The sequence below is a fragment of the Vulpes lagopus genome, chromosome 19 (genome assembly GCF_018345385.1).
Source record: "Vulpes lagopus strain Blue_001 chromosome 19, ASM1834538v1, whole genome shotgun sequence".
Lineage (NCBI taxonomy): Eukaryota > Metazoa > Chordata > Mammalia > Carnivora > Canidae > Vulpes > Vulpes lagopus.
The window spans coordinates 1,304,816-1,331,876 of record NC_054842.1 but is presented as its reverse complement, the minus strand read 5'-3'; the positions used below and the strand labels follow the sequence as shown (position 1 = coordinate 1,331,876).

The 27,061-nt window shown below is 43.6% G+C and overlaps 1 protein-coding gene and 1 non-coding gene across 4 annotated transcripts in view; one reads left to right on the top strand and one right to left on the bottom strand.

Annotated features, from left to right (window-relative positions):
- The window catches only part of LOC121478716 (adipocyte plasma membrane associated protein), a 165,162-nt gene that overhangs the window by 9,635 nt on the left and 128,466 nt on the right, over positions 1-27,061 (top strand). The window contains exons 2-9 of one of the 3 annotated variants that reach the window (XM_041733931.1): positions 584-700; positions 5,246-5,361; positions 13,054-13,146; positions 14,671-14,787; positions 16,055-16,229; positions 16,843-16,977; positions 17,428-17,620; positions 22,266-24,917. In XM_041733931.1, coding sequence (XP_041589865.1) covers positions 584-700; positions 5,246-5,361; positions 13,054-13,146; positions 14,671-14,787; positions 16,055-16,229; positions 16,843-16,977; positions 17,428-17,620; positions 22,266-22,475 — 1,156 coding nt within the window. In that variant the 3' untranslated portion in view covers positions 22,476-24,917. The other 2 variants (XM_041733933.1, XM_041733934.1) reach the window with 2 other exon arrangements.
- Positions 12,521-12,623, bottom strand: LOC121479147. Its single transcript, XR_005984663.1, has one exon. It is a non-coding gene; the product is annotated as a U6 spliceosomal RNA (small nuclear RNA).

Here is a 27,061-nt window from a genome sequence, read left to right as displayed (position 1 = left end):
TATAGATTCTTTGTAAGTAACTGTCAGTGTCTGTCAGACTTCTACCAGGTAGAGAGCTGGGATTTGCTTTTGAGTTCTTGAAGGTGTGGTGCTATTGGCAAAATGATTGGAGAATTGGACACTCAGCAAGTTGTTCTGTGTTCCCTTTGCTTCATGAACTTGTCTCTGTCTTTTATCCACCAAAGCTGGGAATCCTAGGGACTGAGTGGTGCTGCTTTGAATCCATGTACCGGGAAATAGTGGCTTTTGGGAAACACATCATCTCTGTAGATGAGTATGTCTCCATTACCTCATTGCACCTCTTTTCTTCCATTTTTGTGTTTATTAATTCTTTGATTTGCCCTTTTTGAGACTCCGCTAGATGATTGAAGGTACAGCTTATAATACAATCTGGCAAATAACTGATAAGCATCTCCCATACAGCTGGAAGATTAAAAAGAACAAAGCATGTTTGCTAGGATTCCTGAAGTTTCATCACAAGCCACAGAGGTCAGCAGTCTCATGGTGAGACCATTTTGAGACCAGCTGAGCTTGTCCTGGCTGAGCCTCTGCTGATCGCCTTTGTATATTCCATCTCTGGCAGCTCCTTTAGTGGCCGTGTGTTCCGAGTGACCTTTTTGATGCTGGCTGTCTCTCTCACTGTTCCCCTGCTCGGAGCCATGCTGCTGCTGGATTCTCCCATAGACCCACAGCCTCTCAGGTGAGCTATCCTGGCCATTCTTGGGAGGGCTTGCTTGGCAAATAGGGTAGGTGGGATGGTGTCCAGGGTAACAAACTAATTTTTCTGAAAGGTAAGTTACTAGGAGAGAGAGAGATTTGTGGTTTCTTTAGTGCTTCAGCTTTGTGTGGAATCAGATGTTGACACAATATGTGAATGATATTGTTCATGATATGGTTTCAAAAACAAAACTGTACAGATCATATATAAAAACCAGAAAATCACAAATAAGAGAAGCTTATGTGTTAATTAGCATGAATTCATTTGAAGTGACAAAAGGTTAACAAAGGTTAAATTACCTTGTTTAAATTTTATAAGTACAGATTTTTCAGAAGCCTTGTAAAGAGGATTCTGTTTTTCCTAAGTTACCTTTCATCAGCGGGCATCTATAGTAATGCATACCTAGGGACCCCGTGAAATGTATTCACATTTATAATTATAGTAATGCAGAGCCAGGCTCTTACTGGTGTGATGATCTATGACACTGATGTTGAGCTTATGCCGAAAGGGTTGTGCAGTCTGATTCAATAAGTAGATTCCCCTTTCCTCTTGAAACTTTCCAGAAAGGTGAAGCTGTTGGAAGTTTATTTTAAGTGATTTTAAAAACTTCAAACAAAACTATGTCCCATTATAAGTGAATATAACATTGAATAATGTGTTGGTGTTTTATAAATGAAAATTAGGGCTTTATATTGGACTCAATTCACTGAGAATGTGTTCAGCATCTAGAATGCTTGAGGTAGGTACCCAGCTGGTTACAAAGATACAAAGAGGACATAGTTCTTACTTTAGATTGACATTTATATACAAGAGTCAACCTTTTGTTTTTGGATTTAGAAGTAGTAAGGATACAAGGTGCTGTTAAAAATAATTAGCTTGCATAAGATTGAGATTGGGTGAAGGCCTTGGCATTCTGGGCTCATGCGAGTGTTGGCTTCTTATTCCTGGTGTGTCAGTGGACCCTTGCATGTCTTTCTGGCTGAGCTGGGCCCAAGAGCATACTGGGTGTCCTGTTCGGGGTGGTGGGGCCCCCAAGACACAGTTGGGGGGTAAAGCAGTTCTCTCTTGCCAACCCCTGCCAACATGCAGAAGGATGTGGCTCAGCCCACCCCACATAGAAACTGACCTTGGACTTTCTGGATAATCTAGTTGGCTAAGGTGGGAGTGTGAACTGTGTCCACAGCTGGGGATCAAAACCTGGGCTGGGGAGTTTAGCCTTGGTGAAGAGCAGGAAAGTGGAAAGAGCAGAGGAACATGGAGCTTCAGTGACTGGAGACCTTTGATCTCAGTAAAAGTGAATTTATGTGTGGAAAGCTTGAAGTAATTCAAAGGAAAAATAAGTGTGTGCTCCTAACCAGAAACTGAAAGGGAACGTGACCCACTAAGTATCTGAAGTTATACAAAGTGTGTTCTGTCTACAGAGTAAATGAGCCTCATGAGGAGAAGCCCAGTGAATTCAGGGTGGCTGACAGAGATCTCTGCCATGCTCAGACTTAGGAAATGACTTGCTTGAGAATTGGAAGGGGCAACCCCAAAATGCAGAACAAGAGCAGAAGACTGGCAGAGGTATAAGAACAGAAATGACCTGAGGTTTGGAGGAAAATGCTAGGGACAACAGCAAAAAGGGCTTCTTTCAAACTGTTCAGAGCAAAAAGAGCAAGAAAGGAGGAAATGTGCTGTCGGGAGTAATTAAGTAAGTGGTTGTAGTATTGACTATGATAGGAAAGCAGAGCTACTAGCTTTGGCTGCACCTCTCTTTTCTCTGCCAGCAGGTGTGGTGCAGAACAGGAAGGCCAACTGGCTCGGTGGGAGGACCACTGATGGAAGTGCCTCAGAGAGTCTCCCTCTGGTGTACTTGACCTCCTGTGAGAGCTCAGACCACACTTAGAAATCACCAGGAAATCACAGAGAAAGATAAAGACGTCCTTCCAGAATGGAGTATTACGCAGTTGCTTTCAGTTCTAGGGAGTGGTTACCAGGAAAGTCACAGGGCTTTGTCAAAAACCTGCCATACAATGCAACCTCTTCTTCCTTATTTGGAAATTGGGATGATTGTGGTAGATAGGACATACATGACATTATGATTTCTGGAGAATGTTGGTCAGTTCTTTCAGGATACATTGACACATAGAGTTAGTGGGACTTAATATGAGGTAGCAGGACTTAGGAGTTAACAGGGAGTTAATAAGAGTTTACAAGTTCACAGGCTTTCGCAAGGGTTCATGTGGCCTGGCTTGACTTCCTGAGTCCATTCTTCCTTGATGCTTCTGCTGCCTAGGCTTCAGGAATGTGGTCCCTTTCTTGCATTTTCTCATATGGGTTTTCTTCTTGGCTCCCTATTGAGATCATACTCAGGCTTCTTGTTGGCAGGGACAGTGCATGATGTACCGATTAGGTTGATGCTACAAATATTTCTTGAGGACTTCCTTTGTCCTCAAGGAATTAGACAAGGTTTAAGGACTGGGCAGGAGGGGCAGAAGGTATGCTGTCCTCTATCCCTGGGCTGTACATGCTTGTCTGTCATTCGGTTTTCACATGCACCTTGGGAGGGCTGACCTTCCCGAGGTCAGAGTTCCAACCCAGCTGTGTCGTCCATCTCCATATCCCAGGCTTTTCTCACCAAAGTATGCAGGTTTGCAGTCCTGCTCTGTTCCATTGGAAATAAAACTCTTAAATCAATAATATATTTTTAAAGCAGGCAGAAGGCCATAATTGGGAGGCAGGGCAGAGTGAAGCAGTGAGGAGGTGGGTGGGGGCAGTGTTTAATTCAGAGGAAATTGTGCTATGTCCTAAGTACATGCCTGACTCAGAGGAGGCAATAGGAAGTGAAGTGCTCTGCTGGGCAAGGTAGCGAAGATTCATCATCATTTCATAGCCTCAGCCATCCCTTCCCTCTTGGCTCTCCTACTCTGGTAGGCTGGCTAGGAAACTGCCCTGCTTGAGGGCAAGGTAGGGAGGGAATTGGGAAATATTTTCCCTCTCTCCTCCCCCTTCCTTTCCTCCCTCCCACTGTGTTTGCTGAGAGCTTCCTGCATGTCAGGTGTTTGAGATACAGCAGTGAAAAACACAAACAAATTCCTGATCCCATGGGCCATGTGTTCTAGTGGGGATGGATAGACAATATAGGTAATAGAGAAATGAGAAACTGGCAAGTGCTACAGAAAAAACAGAGTAGGGTAGCGAGTTGGGCTTTTGGGGGATGTCTGGAGTATTACATTGTGTGGTCAGAGGAGGCCTCCCTGAGAAGGTGAAGGCAGAGCACAGAGGAGCTGGTGCCAAGGATTTAAGGTGAGAGGTGCCTCTTAGGTCAGGAACCAACAGGGAGGGGCCTGTGAAGGGCAGAGTGAACAGGGGGAGAGGAGCAGAGAGAGGTGACTGGCCAGATGGCAGGGGAAGGGGCATCCCTACAAGGTCATAGGCTCTGGCTGAGATGGGGCCATTGCAAGGCTGTGAGAGGCAAATGCTGTGATCTGATTGTATTTCGCAAGGTGCATGGTGCTGAGTTGAGGATACACTGTAGAAAACAAGGGAGGGAGTGGGTGTGGGAAGATGGAGGCCTGGACCAGCAGAGGACATGGGGAGAAGGGTTTTAACCATGTCTGTCTTCTGAAGGTGTGACCAGCAGGATTTGATGGGTTGGGAGAAGCAGGTGTAGATGGGAAGGACCAGCAGAGATGGGCGATCTCTGAGCTGAGTCTGTTGTCAGGACAAGGGTCCAGGGCCCAGTGGAAGCTGGCTTCAGAGAGAAGTCAGGCTGGGCCCTAAGAGGGGCAGGGTGGGAGGCAGAGCCACACCTGTACTGGATGATGGGCTGGTGGTGCCAGCCCCAGGATGGGCTCCTTCATTTCTCCTGTCATCTCTGTGAAGCAGGAAGCAAGGCTGTCAGCTATGAAATATCAACACCACTCTCCTTTGTCTCAGTTAGATTTTAGTGACTGGACAGAGACTGGGACAATAAATGCCAGGGCATGTGAATCAGAGAGTGAGAGGAGGTTTAACCTGTCTTGGAGCATTGGGCTGTGACTGGAGCATGGTAAGTGGAGGCCCCATATGCTCTTAAGTGATTACCAAAGTTTTTTTCTTAGTCTTAATCATATTTTGATTGTTTTTATACTATGACCTTTTCTGATATCCTAGAATGGTTTTTTTTCTTTAACCTTCATGTTTCTGGCAACTGAAGAGGTTATTGCAACATGCCCTCTTTGTCAAAGAATGGGGAGTTATGCATGAAGGTCCTCAGTAAACACTTTCTTCATGTATTTCTTTTTTTTTTTTAAAGATTTTATTTATTTATTCATGAAAGACATAGACATAGAGAGAGAGAGAGAGAGAGAGAGAGAGAGAGGGGCAGAGACACAGGCAAAGGGAGAAGCAGGCTCCACGCAGGGAGCCCGATGTGGGACTCGATCCTGGGTCTCCAGGATCATGCCCTGGGCCCAAGGTGGGCGCTAAACCGCTGAGCCACCCAGGGATTCCCTCTTTATGTATTTCTTATAGACAAATACCTATAATTGCATTATTTTACAGCTTCAAAGAACCCCCTCTCTTGCTTGGTGTTCTCCAACCAAATACGAAGTTACAACAGGCGGAAAGGCTATTTGAAAATCAACTTATTGGACCAGAGTCCATAGCAAATATTGGGGGTAAGTAAACCCTTGGAACTTCAAGGTTCCCTGAGGGGGAACTCCGCTGGAGCAGCCATGATGTACCCTGCTCTTGGGTGGGGGGCCCTGGATGTCCTCAGCTGCAGATGCGCTGTGCTTATTGAACAGACAACCCTCAGCTTTCTGAGTTATAGGTTATTTCAGTACTGGGTGGTTTTGAGTTCTTATCTGTGAAGCACTTGATTCTGCTCAAAGTGTTGGACCCATTAAATTGAAAGGAAAAAGGAAAAACATGTTGTTTAGATCATTTATGAAAGGCAGGTATTATTTGATAAGATATTGTCTTTCAGTTTGTCTTTGTGTAGGTTCCATTTTTGAAAAGAATACAAATGATTCTCAGTATTTCCACTGTTGTTTTGTTTGAAGCTGACTTTGTTGGGTATGATTAAGGGTAACTTAACTGTCTGCTTCAGACTTGCCCAAATCTGAGAATTAGACATGGGTCTGATTCTAATTCTTAAGTCTCTAGCCAATAGGCATTTTCTGCCTATTAGAATGAAGATAAATCTCAGGGATCAAAAGACATAGTTAATGAGAAGTTGAAGGACTGAAAATGGTGTGAGGATTTCTGAGCAGCTTACTGTGGCAGGCCACCCTCATCCTGGAGTATGGTGTGCTTCTATGAAGCAGTGGTGGACTTTGTGTCCTGTGTGCTCTTTCACTTTGGGCAGGGCAGGTGGTCCCCCAGTGGCACAGACCACTTCTCTTTCCCCTCCTGTTGGATGTGGAACCAAATCTGGTGCATTCTTTGGCAGTTGGTTTGTTGGGCTGGCAGAGTCAAAATTACTGTAAGAGGGATAGACACTTCATGATAGAACTTCAAGTTTCACTTCAAAAGACATTGATGTTTATTTTATTTTATTTTATTTTTTTAAGACTTGTTTATTTATTTGAGAGAGGGCAGGAGAGAGAGCAAAAGAGCATAAGCAAGGTGAGCGGCAGAGGGAGAGGAGGAGCAGGATCCCGCTGTGCAGGGAGCCTGACATGGGGCTCAGTCCCAGGACCCTGGGATCTTGACCTGAGCTGAAGACAGATGCTTAACCCACTGAGCCACCCAGGTGCCCTGACTTTGACATTTATTAATAAATTTTGCAAATTTTGTTCTTTTGGTAAAGAACAAATACTGGTATTTAAAATTAGAACTTCAAGGAGTTATATTGTAATATTTTTTGTTATCTATCAAAGAGAATGTTTTCCTTGTCCTTTCCCTTTCCCCTTGGGCTGACACCTCATTGCTCCATGGCATCACGGCTTGCCTTTTTTCCCTTAAAGGAACTGGTTATTCTCTCTGTGACATTTCTGATTAGGCACAGTGGGGGCCTCTTATGCCCCCTGCATAGAACCATAGGGAAGCCCCAGGGGGCTGCTGCTTTCAACTTCACTTGGAAGTTGTCCTGGAGGATGGCTGGCATGTTGCTGACATTGGAGCCTCAGGAGGGTATGAGGAGAAAGTAATCACCAATTAACATGCTTTAATTTCTTTAACAATTTTTTTTTTAAGATTTTATTTATTTATTAAGAGAGAGAGAAAGATAGAGCACAAGCAGGGAGAGAAGCACAGGGGAAGAAAGAAGTAGGCTCCCCTCCCCACTGAGTAGGGAGCCCAACTTGGGGCTTGATCCTAGGACCCTGAGATCGTGACCTGAGCTGAAGGCAGATGCTTAACCAACTGAGCCACCTAGGTACGCCATAAATTTTATTTCTTAGAGCATTGTAGATTCATAGCAAAATTGAGGGAAAGGTACAGAGATTTATGATTTATTCTCTCAAGACTTCCTCTGAGCACTATATACAGCCTCTTCCATTATCAACACCCTGCACCAGAGTGGAACATGTGTTATAATTGATGAACCTACAGTGACATGTTGTTATGATCTGGAGTCCATAGGTTACCTTAGGGTTCACTTTTGGTGTTGTATATTCTATAGGTTTGGACAAACGTACAAATGATATGTATCTGCTGTTATAATATCATATAGAGTAGTTTCACTGCCCTAAAAATCCTCAAAAATCCTGTGTGCTCCACATGTTTAACGTTATCCATCCTGCAACCTCTGCCACTACTGATCTTGTTATTGTCACCATAGTTTTGCCTTTTCCAGAATGTCATATAATTGGAATCATGTAGCATGTAGCCTTTTCAGATTGGCTTCCTTCACTTAGTAATATGAATTTAAGGTTCCTCCATGTCTTTTTCTGGCTTTCATAGCTCATTCCTTTTTTATTGTTGAGTAATACTCCATGTGTGGATGTACCAATTTATCCATTCTCCTACTGAAGGACATCTTGGTTTACTTTCAAATTTTGGCAATTATGGATAAGGCTGCTATAAACATCCACATGCAGGTTTCTGTGTGGATTTATGTTTTCACCTCATTTGGGTAGATACCAAGGAACACAATTGCTGGATTGTAAAACTATGTTTAGTTTTGTAAGAAACTGTCAAACTGTCTTCCAAAATGGCTGCACCATTAAACATTCTGACCAGCAGTGAATCAGAGTTCCTGTTGCTCTACATCTTCATCAGCATTTGGTATTGTCTGTGTTTTAGAATTTTTTGGCCATTCTAATAGGTGTATAGTGATATTTCATTGTTTCAGTTTGCAGTTCCCTAATGGACGTAGGATGTTGAGCATCTTTTTCTTTTCTTTTCTTTTCTTTTCTTTTCTTTTCTTTTCTTTTCTTTCTTTTCTTTTCTTTTCTTTTCTTTCTTTTCTTTTCTTTTCTTTTCTTTTTTCTTTTCTTTTTTTTTTTTTAAGATTTATTTATTTATTCATTTAGAGAGAGCGAAGAGAGAGGCAGAGACACAGGCAGAGGAGAAACAGGCTCCATGCAGGAAGCCCAACGGGGGACTCCTGGGTCTCCAGGATCCTGGGTCTCCAGGATCACACCCCAGGCTGCAGGCGGCGCCAAACCGCTGCGCCACCGCCACCGGGGCTGCCCTGAGCATCTTTTTTATATGCTTAATTTCCGTTTGCATATCTTTTGTGGTGAGGTATCTAAGGCTTTTGGCCGTTTTAAAAATTGGTTTCCTTTTCTTATTGTTTAAGAGTTTTTTGTATTATTTTGTTTATATATTTTGCAAATATTTTCTCCCAGTCTGTGCCTTGTTTTCTAATTCTCTTGAGAGTGTCTTTCACAGAGCAGTTTTTTTTTTTGTTTTAATGAAATTAACAATTACTTCTTCATCAATTATACCTTTACTGTTATATCTAAAAAGTCATCACCATACCCAAAGTCACCTAAATTTTCTCCTTTGTTATGCTTTAGGAGTTTTATACTTTCATGTTTTACATTCAGGTCTCTGATCTATTTTGAGTTAACTGTTGTGAAGGGTGTAATGTCTGTGTCCAGATTCATTTTTTTGCATGTGGATGTTCAGTTGTTTCAACAGTATTTGTGGAAAATGGCTCCATTGTATTGCAATATATTGTGTAAGATTGTATTCTGAGAGATCAGCTGACTATATTTATGTAGGTCTATTTTTGGACTCTATTCTGTTACATTGAACTATTCTAATTCTTTTGCCATTACCACAATGTCTTGGTTACTGTAACATAATATTAACTCCAGAGGTCAAGTACTGTCAGTCCTCTGACTTTGTTCTTCTTTAGTATTGTGTTGGCCATTCTGGATCTTTTGCTTCTCCATATAAACACATTAGAATCAGTTTTAGGATGTATACAAAATAATTTACTGGACCTTGATTGGGATTGATTTGAATCTATAAATCAAGTTGGGAAGAACTAACCTTTTCATAATATTAAATCATCCTATCCGTGAAATGGAATATCTTTCCATTTTAGTTTTTTATTTCTTTCATCAGAGTTTTATAGTTTTCCTCATACAGATCTTATATATATTTTGCTGTATTTAGACCTAAATATTTTATTCTTTTGGGTGCTGATATAAATGCTATTCTGTTTTTATTTTTTTTTTATTTTATTTTTTAAAAGATTTTATTTATTCATGAGAGACACAGAGAGAAAGAGAGGCAGAGACACAGGCAGAGGGAGAAGCAGGCTCCTTGCAGGGAGCCTGATGTGGGACTTGATCCCGGGTCTCCAGGGTCACACCCTGGGCTGAAGGTGGTACTAAACTGCTGAGCCCCCCAGGCTGCCCTATTCTGTTTTTAATTTTAAATTCTACTTGTTTGTTGCTGGTATATAGGAAAAAATTGACTTTTGCATATTATCCTTGTGTCCTGAAACTTTGCTATAATAATCACTTATTAGTTCTAGTTTTGTTGTTGTTTGTTGTAGACTTTTTGTGATTTTCTACATAAACAGTCATTATCTGTGAACAAAGACAGATTTATTTCTTCCTTCTCTTATTGCATTAGCCAGGACTTCTAGCTCCTCATCTTAGTGGGAAAGCTTCCAAGTTTGTCACCAATAATTATGATGTTAGCTGTAGGTATTTTGTAGATGTTCTTTGTCAAATTGAGGAAGTGCCCTTCTATTTCTAATTTGCTGAAAAACTACAGACCAAGATATCTCATAAACGCAAATGCAAAAATCTGGGACACCTGGATGGCTCAGTTTGTTCAGTGTCTGCCTTGGCTCAGGTCATGATCCCAGGTTCTGGAATTGAGCCCCACATTCGGCTCCCTGTTCAGCAGGGAGTTTGCCTCTCCCTCTCCCTCTGCCCCTCCTTGCTGCTCATGCTCATGTTCTCTCTCAAATAAATAAATAAAATCTTAATAAAAAATGTAAAATCCTCACCAAAATATTAGCAAATCAAATCTAACAATATATGAAAAGAATTGTATACCTCAGTCAAGTGGGATTTATCCCAGACATGCAAGGCTAGTTCAGCATTTGAAAATCACTTAAAATCCATAATATCAACAGGTTAAAAAAAGTCACATGATCATATCTACAGCTGCAGAAAATCATTTGACAAAATTCAACACCCATTTATGGTCTGTAGTGTTTTGTAATGACTGTCTGGTTTTGGCATTAGGATAATGTTGGTTTCATAGAATGAGTTAGGAAGTATTCCCATTTATTTTCTGGAAGAGATTGTAGAGAATTGGTGTCATTTTTTCCTTAATTGTTTGGTAGAATTCATTGGTGAAAGCCTTGTGCTTTCTCTTTTGGAAGGTTATTAGTTACTGACTCATTTTCTCAATAGATACAGGCCTGGTCAAATAGTCTGTTTCTTCCTGTTTGAATTTTGGTTGATTGTGTTTTTCAAAATACTGGTTTATTTCATCTAGGTTACCAAATTTGTGAGCATAGAACTATTTATGATATTCATTTATTATACTTTTATGTTCACAGGGTCTGTACGTATGTTCCCTTTTTCATTTTTGTTGTTAGTAATTTGTATCTTTTCTTTTAATTTAGCCTAGCAAAAAGATGATCATTTATTGATTTTTTTTCAAAGAACCACCTTTTGGTTTTGTTGATTTTTCTCTTTTGATTTCCTGTTTTCAATTTCATTGATATCTGCTCTAGTTTTTATTTATTATTTCTTTCTTCTGCTTATCTTGGGTTTATTTTTCTTTTCCTGGTTTCCTAAGATGGATACTTAGGTGATCGATTTTAGGTCTTACTTATTTCCTAGTATATGCATTCAATGCTGCATAAATTTCTGCACTGCTTTCACTGTATCCTACAGGTTTGGCTAAGTTGTATTTTCATTTTCATTTAGTTCAAAATGTTCTGCAATGTATCTTGAGATTTCTTCTTTGAACTGTGAATTATTTAGAAGTGTGTTGTTTAATCTTCAAGTATTTTAGCTTCCAGCCATCTTTCTGTATTAATTTGTATTTTAATTCTGTTATATTCTGAGAGCAATGTATGATATCTATTCTATTAAATTTGTTAAGGTTGTGTTTTATGGCTCAGATTGTGGTCTGTCTTGCTGAATGTTGCATGTGAGCTTAAGAAAAATGTGTATTCTGCTGTATTTGGATGAGTAGGAGATAGAGGTCAATTGTATCTAGTTCAATGATGCTGTTGCTTTCAACTACGTACATACTGATTTTATGTCTATAGAACTTGTCCATTTCTGAGAGATGCTGCAATCTTCAACTCTCATAGTGTATTTATCTGTTGCTTCTTGCATTTCTATCAGCGTTGCTTCATGGATTTTGATGATTGGTTGTCAGGCACATACATGTTACAGCTTATTATATCTTTTAGGAAGATTGACCCTTTATTGTGTGTCATGTTCTTCTTTATCTCTGATAATGTTCTTTTCTCTGAAGTTGGATCTGTCTAAGATTAATAACAGCTACTCCCTTTCCTTTGATTAGTATTGGCATGACATATCTTACTCTATCTTTATTTTTAATCTAAGTGTGTCCTTATATTTAAAGTGGGTTTCCTGTGGATGATATGTAATTGGTCTTGTTTTTTGATTTACTCTGAGGGTCTCTGTTTTTTAATTGGTTATTGATGTTTATAGATTTTTTTTAAAAAAAATATTTTATTTTTTATTCATGGGAGAGACAGAGAGAGAGAGAGAGAGAGGCAGAGACATAGGCAGAGAGGTAAGCAGGCTCCATGCAGGGAGCCTGATCCTGGGACTCCAGGATCATGCCCCAGGCCAAAGGCAGAGGCTCAACTGCTGAGCCACCCAGGTGTCCCTAGACCACTGATGTTTAAAGTGATAATTGATACAGTTGGATTAACATTTACCATAATTATTACCATTTTCTATTCCTTTGTTTTTTGTTCCTACTTTTGTCTTCACATTCTGCCTTTTATAGTTGTTTAGTATAGTTGACACAGAGTGTTACATTGTGTCGTGTACAACTTAGTGACTTGACAAGTTTGGACATGATGCTGTATTCACAAGTATAGCTAACTTTTATAGTTTTTTTTTAAAAGGTTTTATTTATTTATTCATGAGAGACACAGAGAGAGAAAGAGAGGCAGAGACATAGGCAGAGGGAGAAGCAGGCTCCATGCAGGGAGCCCAACGTGGGACTCGATCCCGGGTCTCCAGGATCACACCCTGGGCTGAAGGCGGCGCTAAACCCCTGAACCACCCAGGCTGCCCTAACTTTTATAGTTTTAATTGACCATTTTATGATCCCATTTGCCTTCTTGCTTAGCATATCAATTATATGTTTTTCTAAAAAATTGTTTTACTAGTTGCCATAGAATTTGCCCATATACATTCAAAAACAATGGAATGTTCCATGAATTTGCATGTCATCTTTATACAGGGACATGCTAATATCTATATTGTTCCTGTTCTAGTATATGTATTGATAAACTGAGCACTTACTGTGCTTTTAGTTTTATCCCAAGGGACTTCTTAGCAGTTCTTCCCCTTTAGTTGGATATAATCAGCATCAGCAGCAGACATCAGCCTGAGGCAGACATGAACACATTTCCCTGAGTGCTGAGTGTCAGCCTGAGAGTCCATGCTCTTTTGAGAGTGGAAAATCCTCACAGTTTTCTTCAGACTGGCATCTCTGTACCCTTGCTCGAGTGTCAGGTTCAAATCCACATGCCAGTGCCCCAGGCCCCCATGGCTTTATCACTGTGTGCTTTAAGGACTCAGGCATCACTTTTCCTTCATCTTCAGAGCTGCCATTTTCTTTTAGAGATGAAAAATACAAACAAGCCACCTCTGTTGTAGAAGGCAGTATGATCACAGTTCTTAGGCAAATCTAGTAACTCTCTTATTCCTTTTTTTTTTTTTAAACAGATGTGATGTTTACTGGTACGGCAGATGGCCGGATTGTAAAACTTGAAAATGGCGAAGTAGAGACCATCGCCCGGTTTGGTTCAGGCCCTTGCAGTAAGTCAGTGACTGCCAACCCTCCCCCATGTATGTCTGCTATCACTGAGAAAGGTGCTGAATGGCTGTGCAGAGCTAGAAGTCAGGTTCACCCTTGGAGAAATAGAGCTCCTGACCACCTAGCAGATAGAGTCTGACCTGGGCATTACCACCAGCTCTTCATTTGCCATGTGGTCCCTGGACCTCATGGTACCTGATTGTGACTGGGCAGGTGCAGTTTGCCAGCCAGGCAGTGGCCCACACCTGCTGGTTACTTTATGGACCCCCTCCTCCCCTCCATTCCATAGTGGCCTGTGTACACACTTGAGGTAACTTTGAAGATTAATAGCTATTGTCAGAGTGCTGCTATGGAAGAGTAGTTGGCTAGTTGGCTATGTTATTACCTGCATGCGGAAACATTGTTCCTGATGCATTTTCACTGTACAAAGAAAGTTAAAAGTCACCTCAGAGTCTTCATTTTAGTGCATAGCTTTTCAGATCTCTTTTTGTTCATGAGTACTGTGGTTTTGTGGTGGAATCATACTCTATATTCGTTTTTTCAAGCTGCCTTTTCAACTCTATTTTGGGAGTTTACCAATCCTATAAATGTTCTGCAGTAAGGATTCCGTAGTAAGCACCTCTGCAGTAAGTGCCCCTGCAGAAACCCCCCTTCATTGAGTACTCTGCAGTCAGCACCTTGCAGAAAGCACCCTACACTAGAGCACTCATAGAAAGCACCTCATAGAAAGCACCTCTGTAGAAAGCACCCTGCAGTTAAGCATGCTACACTGAGCACCTCTGCAGTAAGCACCCTGCAGTAAGCACCCCTGCAGTAAGCACCCTGCACTAGAGCACTCTGCACTAGATCACTCTGCAGTGAGCACCCCATAGAAAGCACTCTGCAGTAAGCACCTCTGTAGAAAGCACCCTGGACTGAACACCCTGCAGTAAGTGCCCCACAGAAAGTACCCTGCAGCTTACATAAGCACCCTTGCATATAGAGCCCTGCAGTAAACACACCTATAATAAATTCGTATTTCCACAGGTTTAAAAGGGTATAGATAGTAATTTGAGGAATAAAATAATAGTTCTCCCTTGAAGCCAGGTGGAGGGAAAACTGCTAAGACCCTAAATGAGCACAGTGTTCAGATCAGACTATTGGGATTAAACTCACCATTTCTAAAAAAATAAAAAAATAAAATAAACTCACCATTTCTTGAGGCCCTGGGGGAATTCTAGAGTTGGGCCCTGGCTCCTGATGAAGTCCCTGAGTTAACTGTTCAAGTCTTGGGAATGCGATTCTTGGGTACCAGCTGTCGTTCATATGTTCAGATCCATATTCTCAGGTGGTCCCTCTGGATCCATCAGGCAGTTGTCATGAGTTCTGAGGGGGTTGGAATACTAGGGGGTGGGTCTGTGTCTAATGCCATGGGCTTTTTTGTTTTGAATAGCACTATGTGTATTTGGGAAGGGATGGATGAAATACTTGGAGGCATAGGTAGAATCTGGGACCACCCACTGATTCCTACCCATTTGTTTCCCTAGAAACCCGAGATGATGAGCCTGCTTGTGGGAGGCTCCTGGGTATCCGGGCGGGACCCAATGGAACCCTATTTGTGGCTGATGCATATAAGGGACTATTTGAAGTAAATCCTTGGAAACGTATGTAACAATGTCTTATTTTCTTCTGTGATGATTTCAGATGTTTTAAACGATAAGTGCGTAAGTGGATCCAATGGAATTTGTTCAGACTACTGGAGACTCTCTAATATTTTTTAATCCATTGAATAGTACTGGAAGTGTTGTCTGCACATATCAGCGGCCATGGAATTCATGACTGCATTTGGTCAATATCCTAATTTCCTGTTTTTTTAGCCACAGGGTCTATTCCTCAAAATGTTTGGTTAGAACTCCTCTTCGTGTCTTTATTTTTCGGTGTCTCTCTCTGTCTTGTCTTCCTGTTTCTTTACTGTGTCTGTCTTTTCCTTTGTTCTTTGTCCACGTCCTCCTAGTTTTCTCTCTGTACATGCTTCAGCAGGAGAATTTGTTATCTTGGGGGGTGCCTGGGGCTCTGGGTGGCACCGCTCTGTGATTTGTTGGCTGTGTGACCCTGCAGGTGCTTTAACCTCTCTGTGCACAGGTTACTTATCCATGAAACAGGGCTAATGGTAGTGCCTGCCTTGTGGGATTATGTGAGGGTATAAATGAGATTGTATATAGAGATAGCGCAGCACTCCATACATGGTTATTCTCCTTTATTTTTTTAATTTTTTATTTATTTATGATAGTCACACAGAGAGAGAGAGAGAGGCAGAGACACAGGCAGAGGGAGAAGCAGGCTCCATGCACTGGGAGCCCGACGTGGGATTTGATCCCGGGTCACCAGGATCGTGCCCTGGGCCAAAGGCAGGTGCTAAACCGCTGCGCCACCCAGGGATCCCTTATTCTCCTATTTTTAAAAGCTGTCACTATTTCTGTATTTAAAACCAGGTAAATGGAACAATTTGTATTTCCCTCAAGCAAACCAAAAGATAGTCAGTTGCCTTTCACCTAAGATTTTTAATAGATTTTTGAAAATCAGTTGGTCTCAATAAAAGAAAGAGGGCCTCATCTTTATAGGAAGGATTCTGCCCTTAATGAAGTCAATGTAAAAACATTCATCACTTACCAGCTGAAAGAAAGAAAAACACTTTGTTACTGGGAGAGGGAATAAATCTACTGGCATATGACATGGGGAAGAAGCTCATTTTAGTTTTTCTTTTAAATCAGGTAGGCTGATTGAGACTTTGAAATTATTGACATACAGGTTCTTAGAATGAAAACGGGTCTTTTCCTACCTCCTTTCCTTCTTTCTTCCATTATTTCATTCTTTCTTTTCTTCTTTGCTCCTCCCACACTCCCTCTCTCCTCTCCTTTCTTCCTACTTCAGGTGAAGTGAAACTGCTCATCTCCTCTGAGATACCCATTGAGGGGAGGAAAATGTCCTTTGTGAATGATCTTACAATCACTCAGGATGGGAAGAAGATTTATTTTACAGATTCTAGCAGCAAATGGCAGAGACGAGATTATCTGCTTCTGGTTATGGAGGGAACGGATGATGGGCGGTGAGTGTTCATTTTAGATCTTCTACTCAGTGAGATCATCAGGCAGGGTGACTTCGGCACAGCTTATTTGTGGGAGTCATTGGAGTATTTCTGAGCATGATATTGCAGCTTTTGAGGTAGGACTTTCATGACTTCTGGAAAGAGGTGATGGATGCAACACAACAGAGCAAGATGCTCTCACTTTCCTTTGAAAAAATGAAATTAAAACAGGCCAGTGCATCTGAGCATGTGGTCTAGGCACTCTGGGTGACACCTCCCAGGCTGGCCTCGGTTTCAGGGCATCTCTCCCAAGGGGGACATCTTTGAGGCTGGAGCCATGGGGGCCCTCCCTGGTGCTAAACCAGCTCCCATCTCAGCGAGGAAATGGACTGGGGCCCGGAGAAGGGGGGGCATGTCTCTGGAAGAGGATGCTTAGGGTCTGCTCTGCATGGGAGAGGCCTCCAGGGAGCAACCTGGAGTCAGGTCTGGGCAGAGGACCACCAGAGGCCTTGTCACTGGGTTGTGAGGATCCCCTTCATAGGCACACTGCCTGTGGCTCAGAGGGGAGCGAGGCTCCAACTTGGCAGGGGTCCTGGACTCTCCCACCTGAGTGTTTGCTGTTGGCACCCCACAGTCTGCTAGAGTATGACATGGAGACCAAGGAAGTGAAGGTTTTACTGGACCAGTTGCGGTTCCCTAACGGAGTGCAGCTTTCTCCTGAGGAGGACTTTGTCCTGGTGGCTGAGACGACAATGGCGAGGATAAGAAGGTGCGTGCGACACCTGCCAAGCTGTTGGAGCGTGCCAGAGCTTGCTTGCCCTGGCCCAGCCAGGTTTGGGCTAGGAGATGTTGAGCTACTTGATTGGAAATGGGGCAGGGCACCTTCTTTGTGTGGTAATGGAGGCAGTAAAATTCAGGGATGGCTTTTCTTTCTCTCCCATCTCAGCCTGCTTGAAAGTTGTAGCCTGGGAGAGTCTCGATTTAATGCTGACCACACATCCTGGTCCCTTTCCCTATGGGGTGGACTGTCTCCCTGCTACTGCTTCTAGCTGTGCCCCAGGCTGGTGAGGGCCTCTTTCAGCATCCTGTGCCTTCCTTCAGGGTGGACACATTTACAGTTGTAAATCAATTGGAAACCAAGACCATTTTGATGCTTGACTAAAATTTTTCCTTAAGTTGGGGGGCCACTGCTCACCACTTGCTTGGGTGAATTTTTCAGATTCTACGTGTCAGGCCTGATGAAGGGAGGGGCTGATCTGTTCGTGGAGAACCTGCCTGGATTTCCAGACAACATCAGACCCAGCAGCTCTGGAGGGTACTGGGTCGGCATGGCAACCATTCGCTCCAACCCTGGGTTTTCTATGTTGGATTTCTTATCTGAGAGACCCTATATTAAAAGAATGATTTTTAAGGTAACTATGAAAACTATAATTCTAAAAAACAAAATGAAAATGCATCTGATTATGTCTTTTTTGAACTTTGTAGCTCTAAAAAATTTTTGTGCTGCTTATATTTTGTACTTTAGTGACTTTTTTTAATATAGAGAATGAGCAAGCATGTGTGTGAGCAAGCAGTGGGGAGGGGTGAGGGAGAGAGGGGGAGAGAAAATCTTACAGGCTCCACACCCAGCAAGAAGCCTGATGCAGGGCTCAGTCTCAAGACCCTGAGATCATGCCTCACCCTGAAATCCAGAGTCAAGAGTTGGAAGCTCAACCGATTGAGCCCCAGGCACCCCACTTTTAGTGACTTCTTTAAAACACATTTTATGCTTCAGCCTGAGATGTAAACTGAAACACTTGAACTCTTTGATGTTGCCCTTCTGGTTTCTTTGGATATTTTTACCATCCCCCTTACCGTCATGTCCTGTCAATCACACGTGCCCCTCTGTGATGGCTATCACAGGCCTTCTCCCCTCTGCATATACCCTGCAACTTGGCCTTCAAATGGGGCCCTGCACACCACACTGCTGTGCTCCTCAAATGTTACCAAGCATGCCTTCCTGCGGCCTCACATGGAGACCACTGTCCTTGGCCCCCAACCCACCCTGGCTCCTCCTGCCTTCTGAAACCTTCATGTCAGCCATACACCCCCACCCCCATAGGATCTTGACCTTTTACTTCTTAGCACACCAAACTCGTTTTCATTAAAAAAAATCACCCACCCTCACAAATGGCCAGCCACTCAGACCCTTTAACATAGCCTTTCCCCCAGTGACTTCCAGTGTAACTCCACATTTTACACTGTGGATGAGGAGCCTCTCAGTATAGGTACTTCCATCATCCAGAAATCTTCATTTCCAACAAGCTCCATTTCACAGGCTGAATAGATGTGTGAAATTGGTATTGGATATTGAATATTGAGTAGATATTAAAATAATTGTAAGTTAAGGCCCTTGAAGGTACCAGGCAGCAATTACTGAGTCTGTATAGAGCTGGGCCCTGTGTCTAGGCCCTGTGGAGGGGCTGCAGGCACCTGCTCTGTCAGGCTGGCCCATGGCTTTCCTTTTTGTTTCAAGTTCCATGAGTCACTGTGGAAAATCCCCATCTGTTCAAAAATAATACATCCTTTCTTTTTGCCTCGTTGGCTTGAGAGCCAGCATCTGGGACCTGGAAGGAGGCAGAATGGTGAGGTGATTTTCTTTTTTGAGTTTTTTCAGATTTGTTGTTTTTGTTTTTTGTTGTTTGTTTTGGGACAGGGATTTTGAAGAAGGCCAGGCCAGTTGTGGGATCTTACCCTAAATGTAATTGAAATTATTGAGGATTTGTGTTTGTTTTTAGTTTTGAGACAGTATCAGACTTAGAAAAGTAGCAAGAGTATACAAAGAACTTCTTTCCTTGAAGTATTTGCAAATAAGTTGCTAACCTGGTGCCCTGTCATCATTAGGGTTTGGGCAAGTACTTGCTCTAGTGATATCCTTTATAACAGAGCATTTGACCTGGATGAGGTGTGGCCTTCAGTCGTCATGTCTCTTTATTCTGCTTCAGTCTGGACAGCTCCTCAGTCTTGATCTTTTTCAAAATTACAGGTCAGTTATGTGGTACAATGTTCCTCCATTTGGGTCATCTGGCATGTCTCATGATTAGATTTAGGTTCTACATCTGTGGTGGGAAGACTACAGAAGTGATGTGTGTTCTCAGTATGTCCTGTCAGGAGGCATGTGATGTCAGCTTGTCCCATACTGGTGGTGGCAGTGTTGACCACCTGATTCAGTGCTGAATGCCACCGGGCTTCCCCATTGTGAAGTCATTCTTTTTGCACTTGTAATTAAAAAGTATTTTGTGGGGAGGTACTTTCTAAATAAGTAAATATCAGTATAATCTCATGATTGCCTATCCTTTTTTCAGTGGGTTATAAGCTGTTATTGCCATTATTTATTTTGAGGCTCAAATTGTCTGGCTGTGGCCAGTGGGAGTCTCTTCAGGGTGGTCCTTGAGCTTTGCACATGTCCCTACCAGTTTTGGAGTGGTTCCTTAGTCTCTGGCACCATTCATTGTTCAGGCTTATCATGCCTCAGCTCTGTAGTTGACCACTTCTGCAGGAGCCCTGGTTCCTTCTAGAGGGATCTAGTGCTACACGTGCACACTACTTTTGGTGTATTGCTGCCCCCAGCCCCCCTCAACAGAAAAGCCGGGAACATATGCACATATATTCATAGATATAAAAATACATTTGACCTTTGAACAACATGAGGGTTAGGGGATCTGGCCCCTCTGCAGTCAGAAATCTGCATATAATCTTTGACTCCTCGAAGACCTAATTACTAACAGCCTACTGTAGACCAGAAGCCTCACCAATAACAGACACTTGATTAATACATAATTTGTATGTTATGTGTATTATATACTGTATTCTTCAATAAAGTAAGCTAGAGAAAGAATATTATTAAAAAATTATAAGGAAGAGAAAATACATTTATGGCACTGTATTTATCCAAAAAATCTACATATAGGTAGATCTGCTGCAGTTCAGACCGGTGTTGTTCAAGGGTCAAATATATATATATATGGTGTACATACACATGTTATACATGTTCATTTATTCATCATCTGTTTATTTTAATTGAAAACTATAATAGATGCTATTTTGGCTTCCAGTTCCATACTACGGGATTCTAGTTTTCTCCACTTCCATATTAGTACTTCCCTTCTCTGATAGTGAAACATCTAGATCCTATTATCTTTCATACCTGCTTGATCAGATTTCCTGAACGTCACCCATCTGTGGCCATTGTCCCCCATCACACGGCCCCTGCTAGGACTCTAGCATCCCATGCTGGGCCTTTCTTCTCAACCACATGAGGCCATTGATGGCTGTGCTGACTGGCACCAGTTAAACACCCTCCTTATGCTGTCTGGGCTCTGCCAGCCTGTGCCAGGCCACCCCACTGTGGCCCTATTCTGTGCCACTGCCCTACTGCCTTCTCCCTGCCCCCAGTGTGGACCCTCCCTAACCCTGCTTGGACTGACTTGTGGTCTGAGCCATAAGTGGTTCCAGCCTCTGCACATACCTACCTTGCTGGGCCCTATAAGCCACTTCAGGGCATTATGTAGCACAAAGTTTTAAAGAGACCAGTATGTGAAGGGCAGCCTATAGCATGGCTCCTCTGGCTATGAAGAGCCTGGTGTGGAGGAGGCTGCAGCAGCCAGGAAAGGTGGTGAGGCAGAGCCTTGAGTGGGGGGTGGTACATACATAGCACATGACAAGACCCTCTGGTGCCGGGCTTGCAGGTTCTGGAGAGAAGGGATCAGGCATGAGGGCTGGGTTCTCAGCATCAGTAGATGATGTCAGGGGCCCTGTCTCCCTAGCCAAGGTATCTGACAAGTTTGAAGAGCTGTTAGAAAGTCCCAGTGAAGATGAGTCAGTACCAGGGGTTGGAAATTGGGGTGGAGATTTGAGAGCTTTCTGGGAAAGCAGCTTAAACCTAGGAGAAAGGGTGTGATGTCTTAGGGGATAAGATGGGGAGAGCAGACCTAGCACTGAAGTAGGTGGCATTTCATGGGCTATGGGAAGCCTTATGGGGTATTTTAAGCTATAATCAACTTTGATTGCCATAGAACTTTTAGAACATAATCAACTTGTATGACTGTTTAGACCTTTCCAATGATTAGGAGACATTATTCATTGGATATTTACAGTTGTTTGGCTGTTTCCTCTTACATTAAAAGGTAGACATCTGCCTATTAATTTTCACTCATTGGCCTTGTGCAGTAGCATACTGTCATCATTTCCTCCTGGGTGTCCTGCTCTGTCAGAAATTACATATCTCACTCTCCGGTTTCTCTCCTTAAAACCCTTCAGTAGCCCTGTGTGTCCCTTGACCCAGCTGAGCCACAGGTCTCCTAGAGGGTGCCTCGCTCAGCATGGAGGTGTTTCCCTCCATCTATCTCTACATTGGCTTCAGGTAGAGCTGCCAGGGATCAGCGGCAGGGAAGCGGTGGAGGGCAAGGACACATTCATTTAACCTGTCCAGGTCTTTTCTCTTTAACATGAACCACTCTCACAATCTCCATCATTTGTACCTTGCACATATGAAATATTCTATATCTAGCCTGAGGGCTTGGCATTTATTCTGGCTAGCTAGGCTGTGCTGGTTTTAACCTGGCATTCTGGGGTCCATGTCACTGTGGCCCTGGCTTCAATGTTATGTTTTCCTTGGATGTGAGGAACCTTAAATCCTTCTCTCAGTTCAGCCAGGTCATCCAGAGTGGCATCTGCACTGGGTCTGGTAGGCACCATGGAGAGTACTGTTGGAAAGTTTGAGCTGGGCTTGCCTTGCTCTGGATGCAGGTGACAGGAGTCTCCTTGGCCTGCTCTGCCTGGGAGCAGAAGTGGGAGAGGCCTGCAGAGCAACAGGCCCTCTGCCAGGGGCAGGGAGCTGGTTTAACCTGGCTCTGTTCTGTGCGGCTTTCCTGTCACTGGAGGAGCTGGGTCCTTACAAGATGGTGAGGGGATATGGCATCTGTGAAAAACAAAATTCAACTGAGTAAAGGCCTGATCTGCTCACGCTGCTCTCTTGGTCAGAAATTAACCTCTCCTCACACTGTGCTTCCCTCCCAGCTGTTTAGTCAGGAGACTGTGATGAAGTTTGTACCACGGTACAGCCTCGTACTAGAACTCAGCAACAGCGGGGCCTTCCGGAGAAGCTTGCACGATCCCACTGGGCAGGTGGCCTCCTACGTCAGCGAAGTGCACGAGTACAACGGGCACCTATACCTGGGCTCCTTCAGGGCCCCCTTCCTCTGCAGACTCAGCCTCCAGTCTGTCTAGCAGCCTTGACCATGGCTGTGCCAGGAGTCCTCACACTGGGCACCACTCCTGGTCCAGGAGATACCATGCACATAGCCCTTTCTACCTGCACCTGCTGGTCCTTGGAAGTGGATGGTGAGACCCTGTGGATATCTGGGCTCCTATAGGATACCGCTCACTTGGGTTGGATATTGCATTTAGATGGAAACATAATATGCCACAAGGATAATAAGTCCATGTTAAGCCATTTTCCCTTAAAAAAAACCTTTCTTTTTTTTTTTTTTAAATCTTTATTTATTTATGATAGTCACAGAGAGAGAGAGAGAGGCAGAGACACAGGCAGAGGGAGAAGCAGGCCCCATGCACCGGGAGCCCGATGTGGGATTCGATCCCGGGCCTCCAGGATCGCGCCCTGGGCCAAAGGCAGGCGCCAAACCGCTGCGCCACCCAGGGATCCCAAAAAAAACCTTTCTAAGTACAGTGATTCTCTAGGACTTAGGAGACTCCATGCACTTATAATAGGCCTCAGGGTTTGGTAAATAGAGCAGTAGATGAGATGTCCAGGGATTTTGTTTTTGCTACTGGCCTGTCCTGCCATCCTCAGTATCTATACTATAAAATGGGGTAATACTGGTCTTTGGGGGGAGTGGTACAGTAAGGGCAAGGAGAGCTCAGTGCAGAAATGTGTCTAGGCCAGTGGGTGGAGCTGTGCAAGTGATAGAGCTGTATTCTCCAGAGTTATGTGGGACATGGACATTCCCTTCCGTAGCTCATACCCTCCAGCTTACTCCAGTTCAGCCCCACTTTGAACCAGAGGGTTTTCAAGACTCCTGAGTCCCTATCAACCATTTAAAGGCAAGGACCTGAGTAAGTGCATAGAAGCATGTTGATTGGGACGCCTGGGTGATTGAGCATCTGCCTTCTGCTCAGGGTGTGATCCCAGGGTCCTGGATCGAGTCCTGCTTTGGGCTCCCTGCATGGAACCTGCTTCTCCCTCTGCCTGTGTCTCTGTCTCTCTCTCTGTGTCTCTCATGAATGAATGAATGAATGAATGAATGAATAAATAAATAAATAAAATCTTAAAAAAAAAAACAAAGAAGCATGTTGATCCCATCAGCTCAGAGAGGACCTGCCGGACTTCTCTCTGTTGAACAATCTACCACCCAGCAGCTGGGTACTACAGGGCAGAATCTAGGGGAGTCCTGTTGACACGCCTTTGCTCTTTACCTCTAGACCAACGGTGCACATGTTAATGTCATTTGCTAGAGTGTCACAAGCTTGAAGTTGCTGTATTTTCTGATAAGTATGTCTACACACTGGTCCTAATTTTGTCAGGGGACTCATATAATAATGATAATTAAATTGACTTTGCTCATTACCCTCTTTGGATGGTGTTGCCTGTAATGTAATTATATTAATTGTGACTGGAGTTTGATTCCATTGAGGGCTGATATGAGAGGATCATTTTGACCAGGACCTTGCTTAGGGACAAGCAGTTCAGTCCATCTGGCTTGCTCAGGGTCCCTCACAGGGCAGCCACCTCTGGCCATCACCTCCTGGCAGTGCTCGCCCTTGGGCAAGTTGATACTATATTGCGTTCCTGTTCCAGCCTACAGAATGGGGCTGGTATCTGTTCCTCTCTGTCCTGGGTGTTTGTGAGAGCCCAGAAGACACCGTGTCTGGAATGGTTTTCAGTTACTTGATAAGGGAATATTTTATGTAAGTAATGATACTACAGTTGGGAGAAGATTGATAGCTGTGGTAACATCTGCATTGTGTGTGTCAGGTTGCACTGGCTGGCAGCATCCCCTCTGCTTCCTTTCCCAACAATGGCCATCCCCTCCCCCGTGCTGATCTGGCCTCATTTTAGGGGAAAGAGTTGGGATCTGGAAGTTGGCTCATTTGTTGTTTTGCCTGCTCAGGGATGCCTTTATTTTGCAGTAGCAGTAGGACAGACTCAGGTCAGCTTCAGTCCAGTTGATGTGACCCAGAATGTATTAGGTGGATGACTCAATGTTACTTATGTTACTTTAGAGGAAAAAAAGTTGAGTATAGATTATTAAATACTTTTTAATAGATAATGGTGCAACCCATGTATCAGCTGTCCAGGAATAAGGTAAAACCTGATCATTTTGTCATAAAAAACGATTTAAAGTGTGTGGAGCGTATATAAGTTGACTTTTTGATTGAGAACAAAGTGCTTTGCTTTTAGTGCTTGCTTTTTTACCAATGCAAAGAAGCTGGTAAGTTGCTTTTCACAGTGTTCAGCAAAGGAACTTAGATGTTGATTTTCTGTCTCAGTGTCATTTCCTATGTTTTATCTGGTAATTTGCCATGGTGAGGTGCAAAGTATAGCCTTATTAGGTTTAAATATGTGATATGCTTTTGTTGTAAACATCATGCAGATTTGTTCTAATGTGAATTATTAACATGCTTTTAAAATTAAATCAAGTGATTCATTCATTGTGTGCTTCTTTATTATCTATTACAAAAACTCCAATGGGACTCAGGTACTGCCGTTTTAAGATGTTTATCATCAACATACATTAGCAGAGTGGTCTGTAGTTTAGAAAGTGTTTTCACAGACACTGACCTCTTACTGATGGGAGGAGATAAACTTGTTTTACAGGGGGGAACTGAGGCTGGGGGTGAGGGTGACTTGCCCAGACTCCCTGGGCACACAGTGCCAGCACACTGCTGAGTCAGGACCCATACTCTGACTTCAGAATCTGCTGGGGAAGCTGGGAGATGAGGCAGGGTGGTGTTCCCAGGACCCGGCTCTGTGGTGATCACTGCCCAGCCCAGGGGTTGGACCTTGGCTGCACATCCAAGTCCCCTGGAGTGGAACACCTGGCTGGCTAGCAGTTGAGCTCTGCATTCGGCTCAGGGCGCAATCCTTGGGTCCTGGGATTGAGTCCTGCATTGGGCTCTCTGCAGGGAGCCTGCTTCTCCCTCTGCTTATGTCTCTGCCTCACAACCGGTGTCTCTCATGAATAAATAAATAAAATCTTAAGAAAAAAAAAAGTCCTCTGGGGTTCCCAGTCTTCTGGAGTGGCCTGGCATCATTGTGGTTTTAAGCTTCACAAGTGGTCCCTGTGGCAGTGGTGGGGCACTCATCACTGTTGGGGCCCACTTGTACCCTAAAGAGGGGCTAAGCTGGATGGATACCTGGAGGAGGGCCAGTAGAGCTGAATCCCTGAGGGTCTGTGTATAGCTAGTGAGGAGGTATGGGACATGGCCAGGGAAAGCTCTAGAACACTCTGGGCAAGACTGTTAGAATTTTGACTGGTTTTGCTCAGTTTTTGAGACCTTTATTATTTTTTCTCTTCAGTCCTGATTCTGGTAGGTCTTAGAATCCTGGGTACTTAACTTTTACATTTTCTCAGTGGGACTAACATTAGGTGATGTCACAGCTTCCCTCTGGGTCGGAGTCATTCCCTCTGAGTCCGGGTGAAGCTCTAAGTTTAAAATAGGTAAAATTGGGTTGGCAATGCTAGACTTCAGGTCACTGGTTGATATCTGCTACCTAGGTAAGTTATACCATCACCATGTGGGCATTTTGTTTCATCTGTTTGAATCCTACAAGGTGGCTATCTGGCCAGTCTCTTCCCAGATTGGATTTTGGTGTGCTCAGTCTGGAGAGCAGTCTTTCATGGGGAGCAAAGTTAACATTGATAGAACAAGCAGCGTGCCCACAGGACCTGCTCTATAGGAAGCTGTAGCAAAACGTCTGTGGTAGTGTGGTTGGTAGATGTGTCTCGGTGGAGGACAGGGCACATCAACTGTTGGCTTCCACAAATCAGAGTAGCCCCACCCTTGCTCACTGGCTCAGCTCCTTTTCCTTCTGGTGTCACTGGTTGGTATAAGAGTTATTTAAAGTCCAGCATTGTCATCTGTGAGGTATAGTACATAAAGCAGATTGGGAATAATAAAGCAGCTGATGTATTTTAAAGTAGAGTTCAGGGCCCGAGGCCCCCATGTAGAGAAGATTTGCAGAAGCCTGAGATTGGGGGACACATGGTCAACTGGCTTCTGCAGTAGCTGGTTAGCCTTAGTTCTAAGATTTCTGTTTACTTTATAGGAAGAGATTTTAGATACCTGGCCCCAAATGATGTTTTGAATATTGTGGGCATAATTTATGGTTGAAAACTGAGATTTTTGAGATTCATATTTGAGGTTTCCCTCTCTGTCCCCAGAGGGAAGGTCAGCCCTAGCTCCTGGCTGGGCAAAGGGGGAGTTCATATGCAACTCAGCTCAGAGCAGAAATGCGGTGAGGCTACCCTCCCCCACACCTGTGTGTGCATTCTCATTTCTGACCTTGAGGCCAGGTGAGGCCAAATGGGCCTCACAGGCCTGGAGGCCTAAGTAAGTTTTAAGGAGAGGCCTGGCCTTCCTGTGCTCTGGGCTGTATTGAAATGTTAATGAGCACTGACTGGGAGTTAGCATGGGTTCCAACCTTCATTGGCTGCATAGTCTTGCCTCTTCAGCTGTGTCCCAGGCCCATCTGACTCTGAAGCTCTAACTCCTGGTGCTCCTGTCACCTTGTGTATGTGTGTATGGGATCAACAGTGCTGGGTGAACTCATTTATCGTAATGAAAGGATGGCC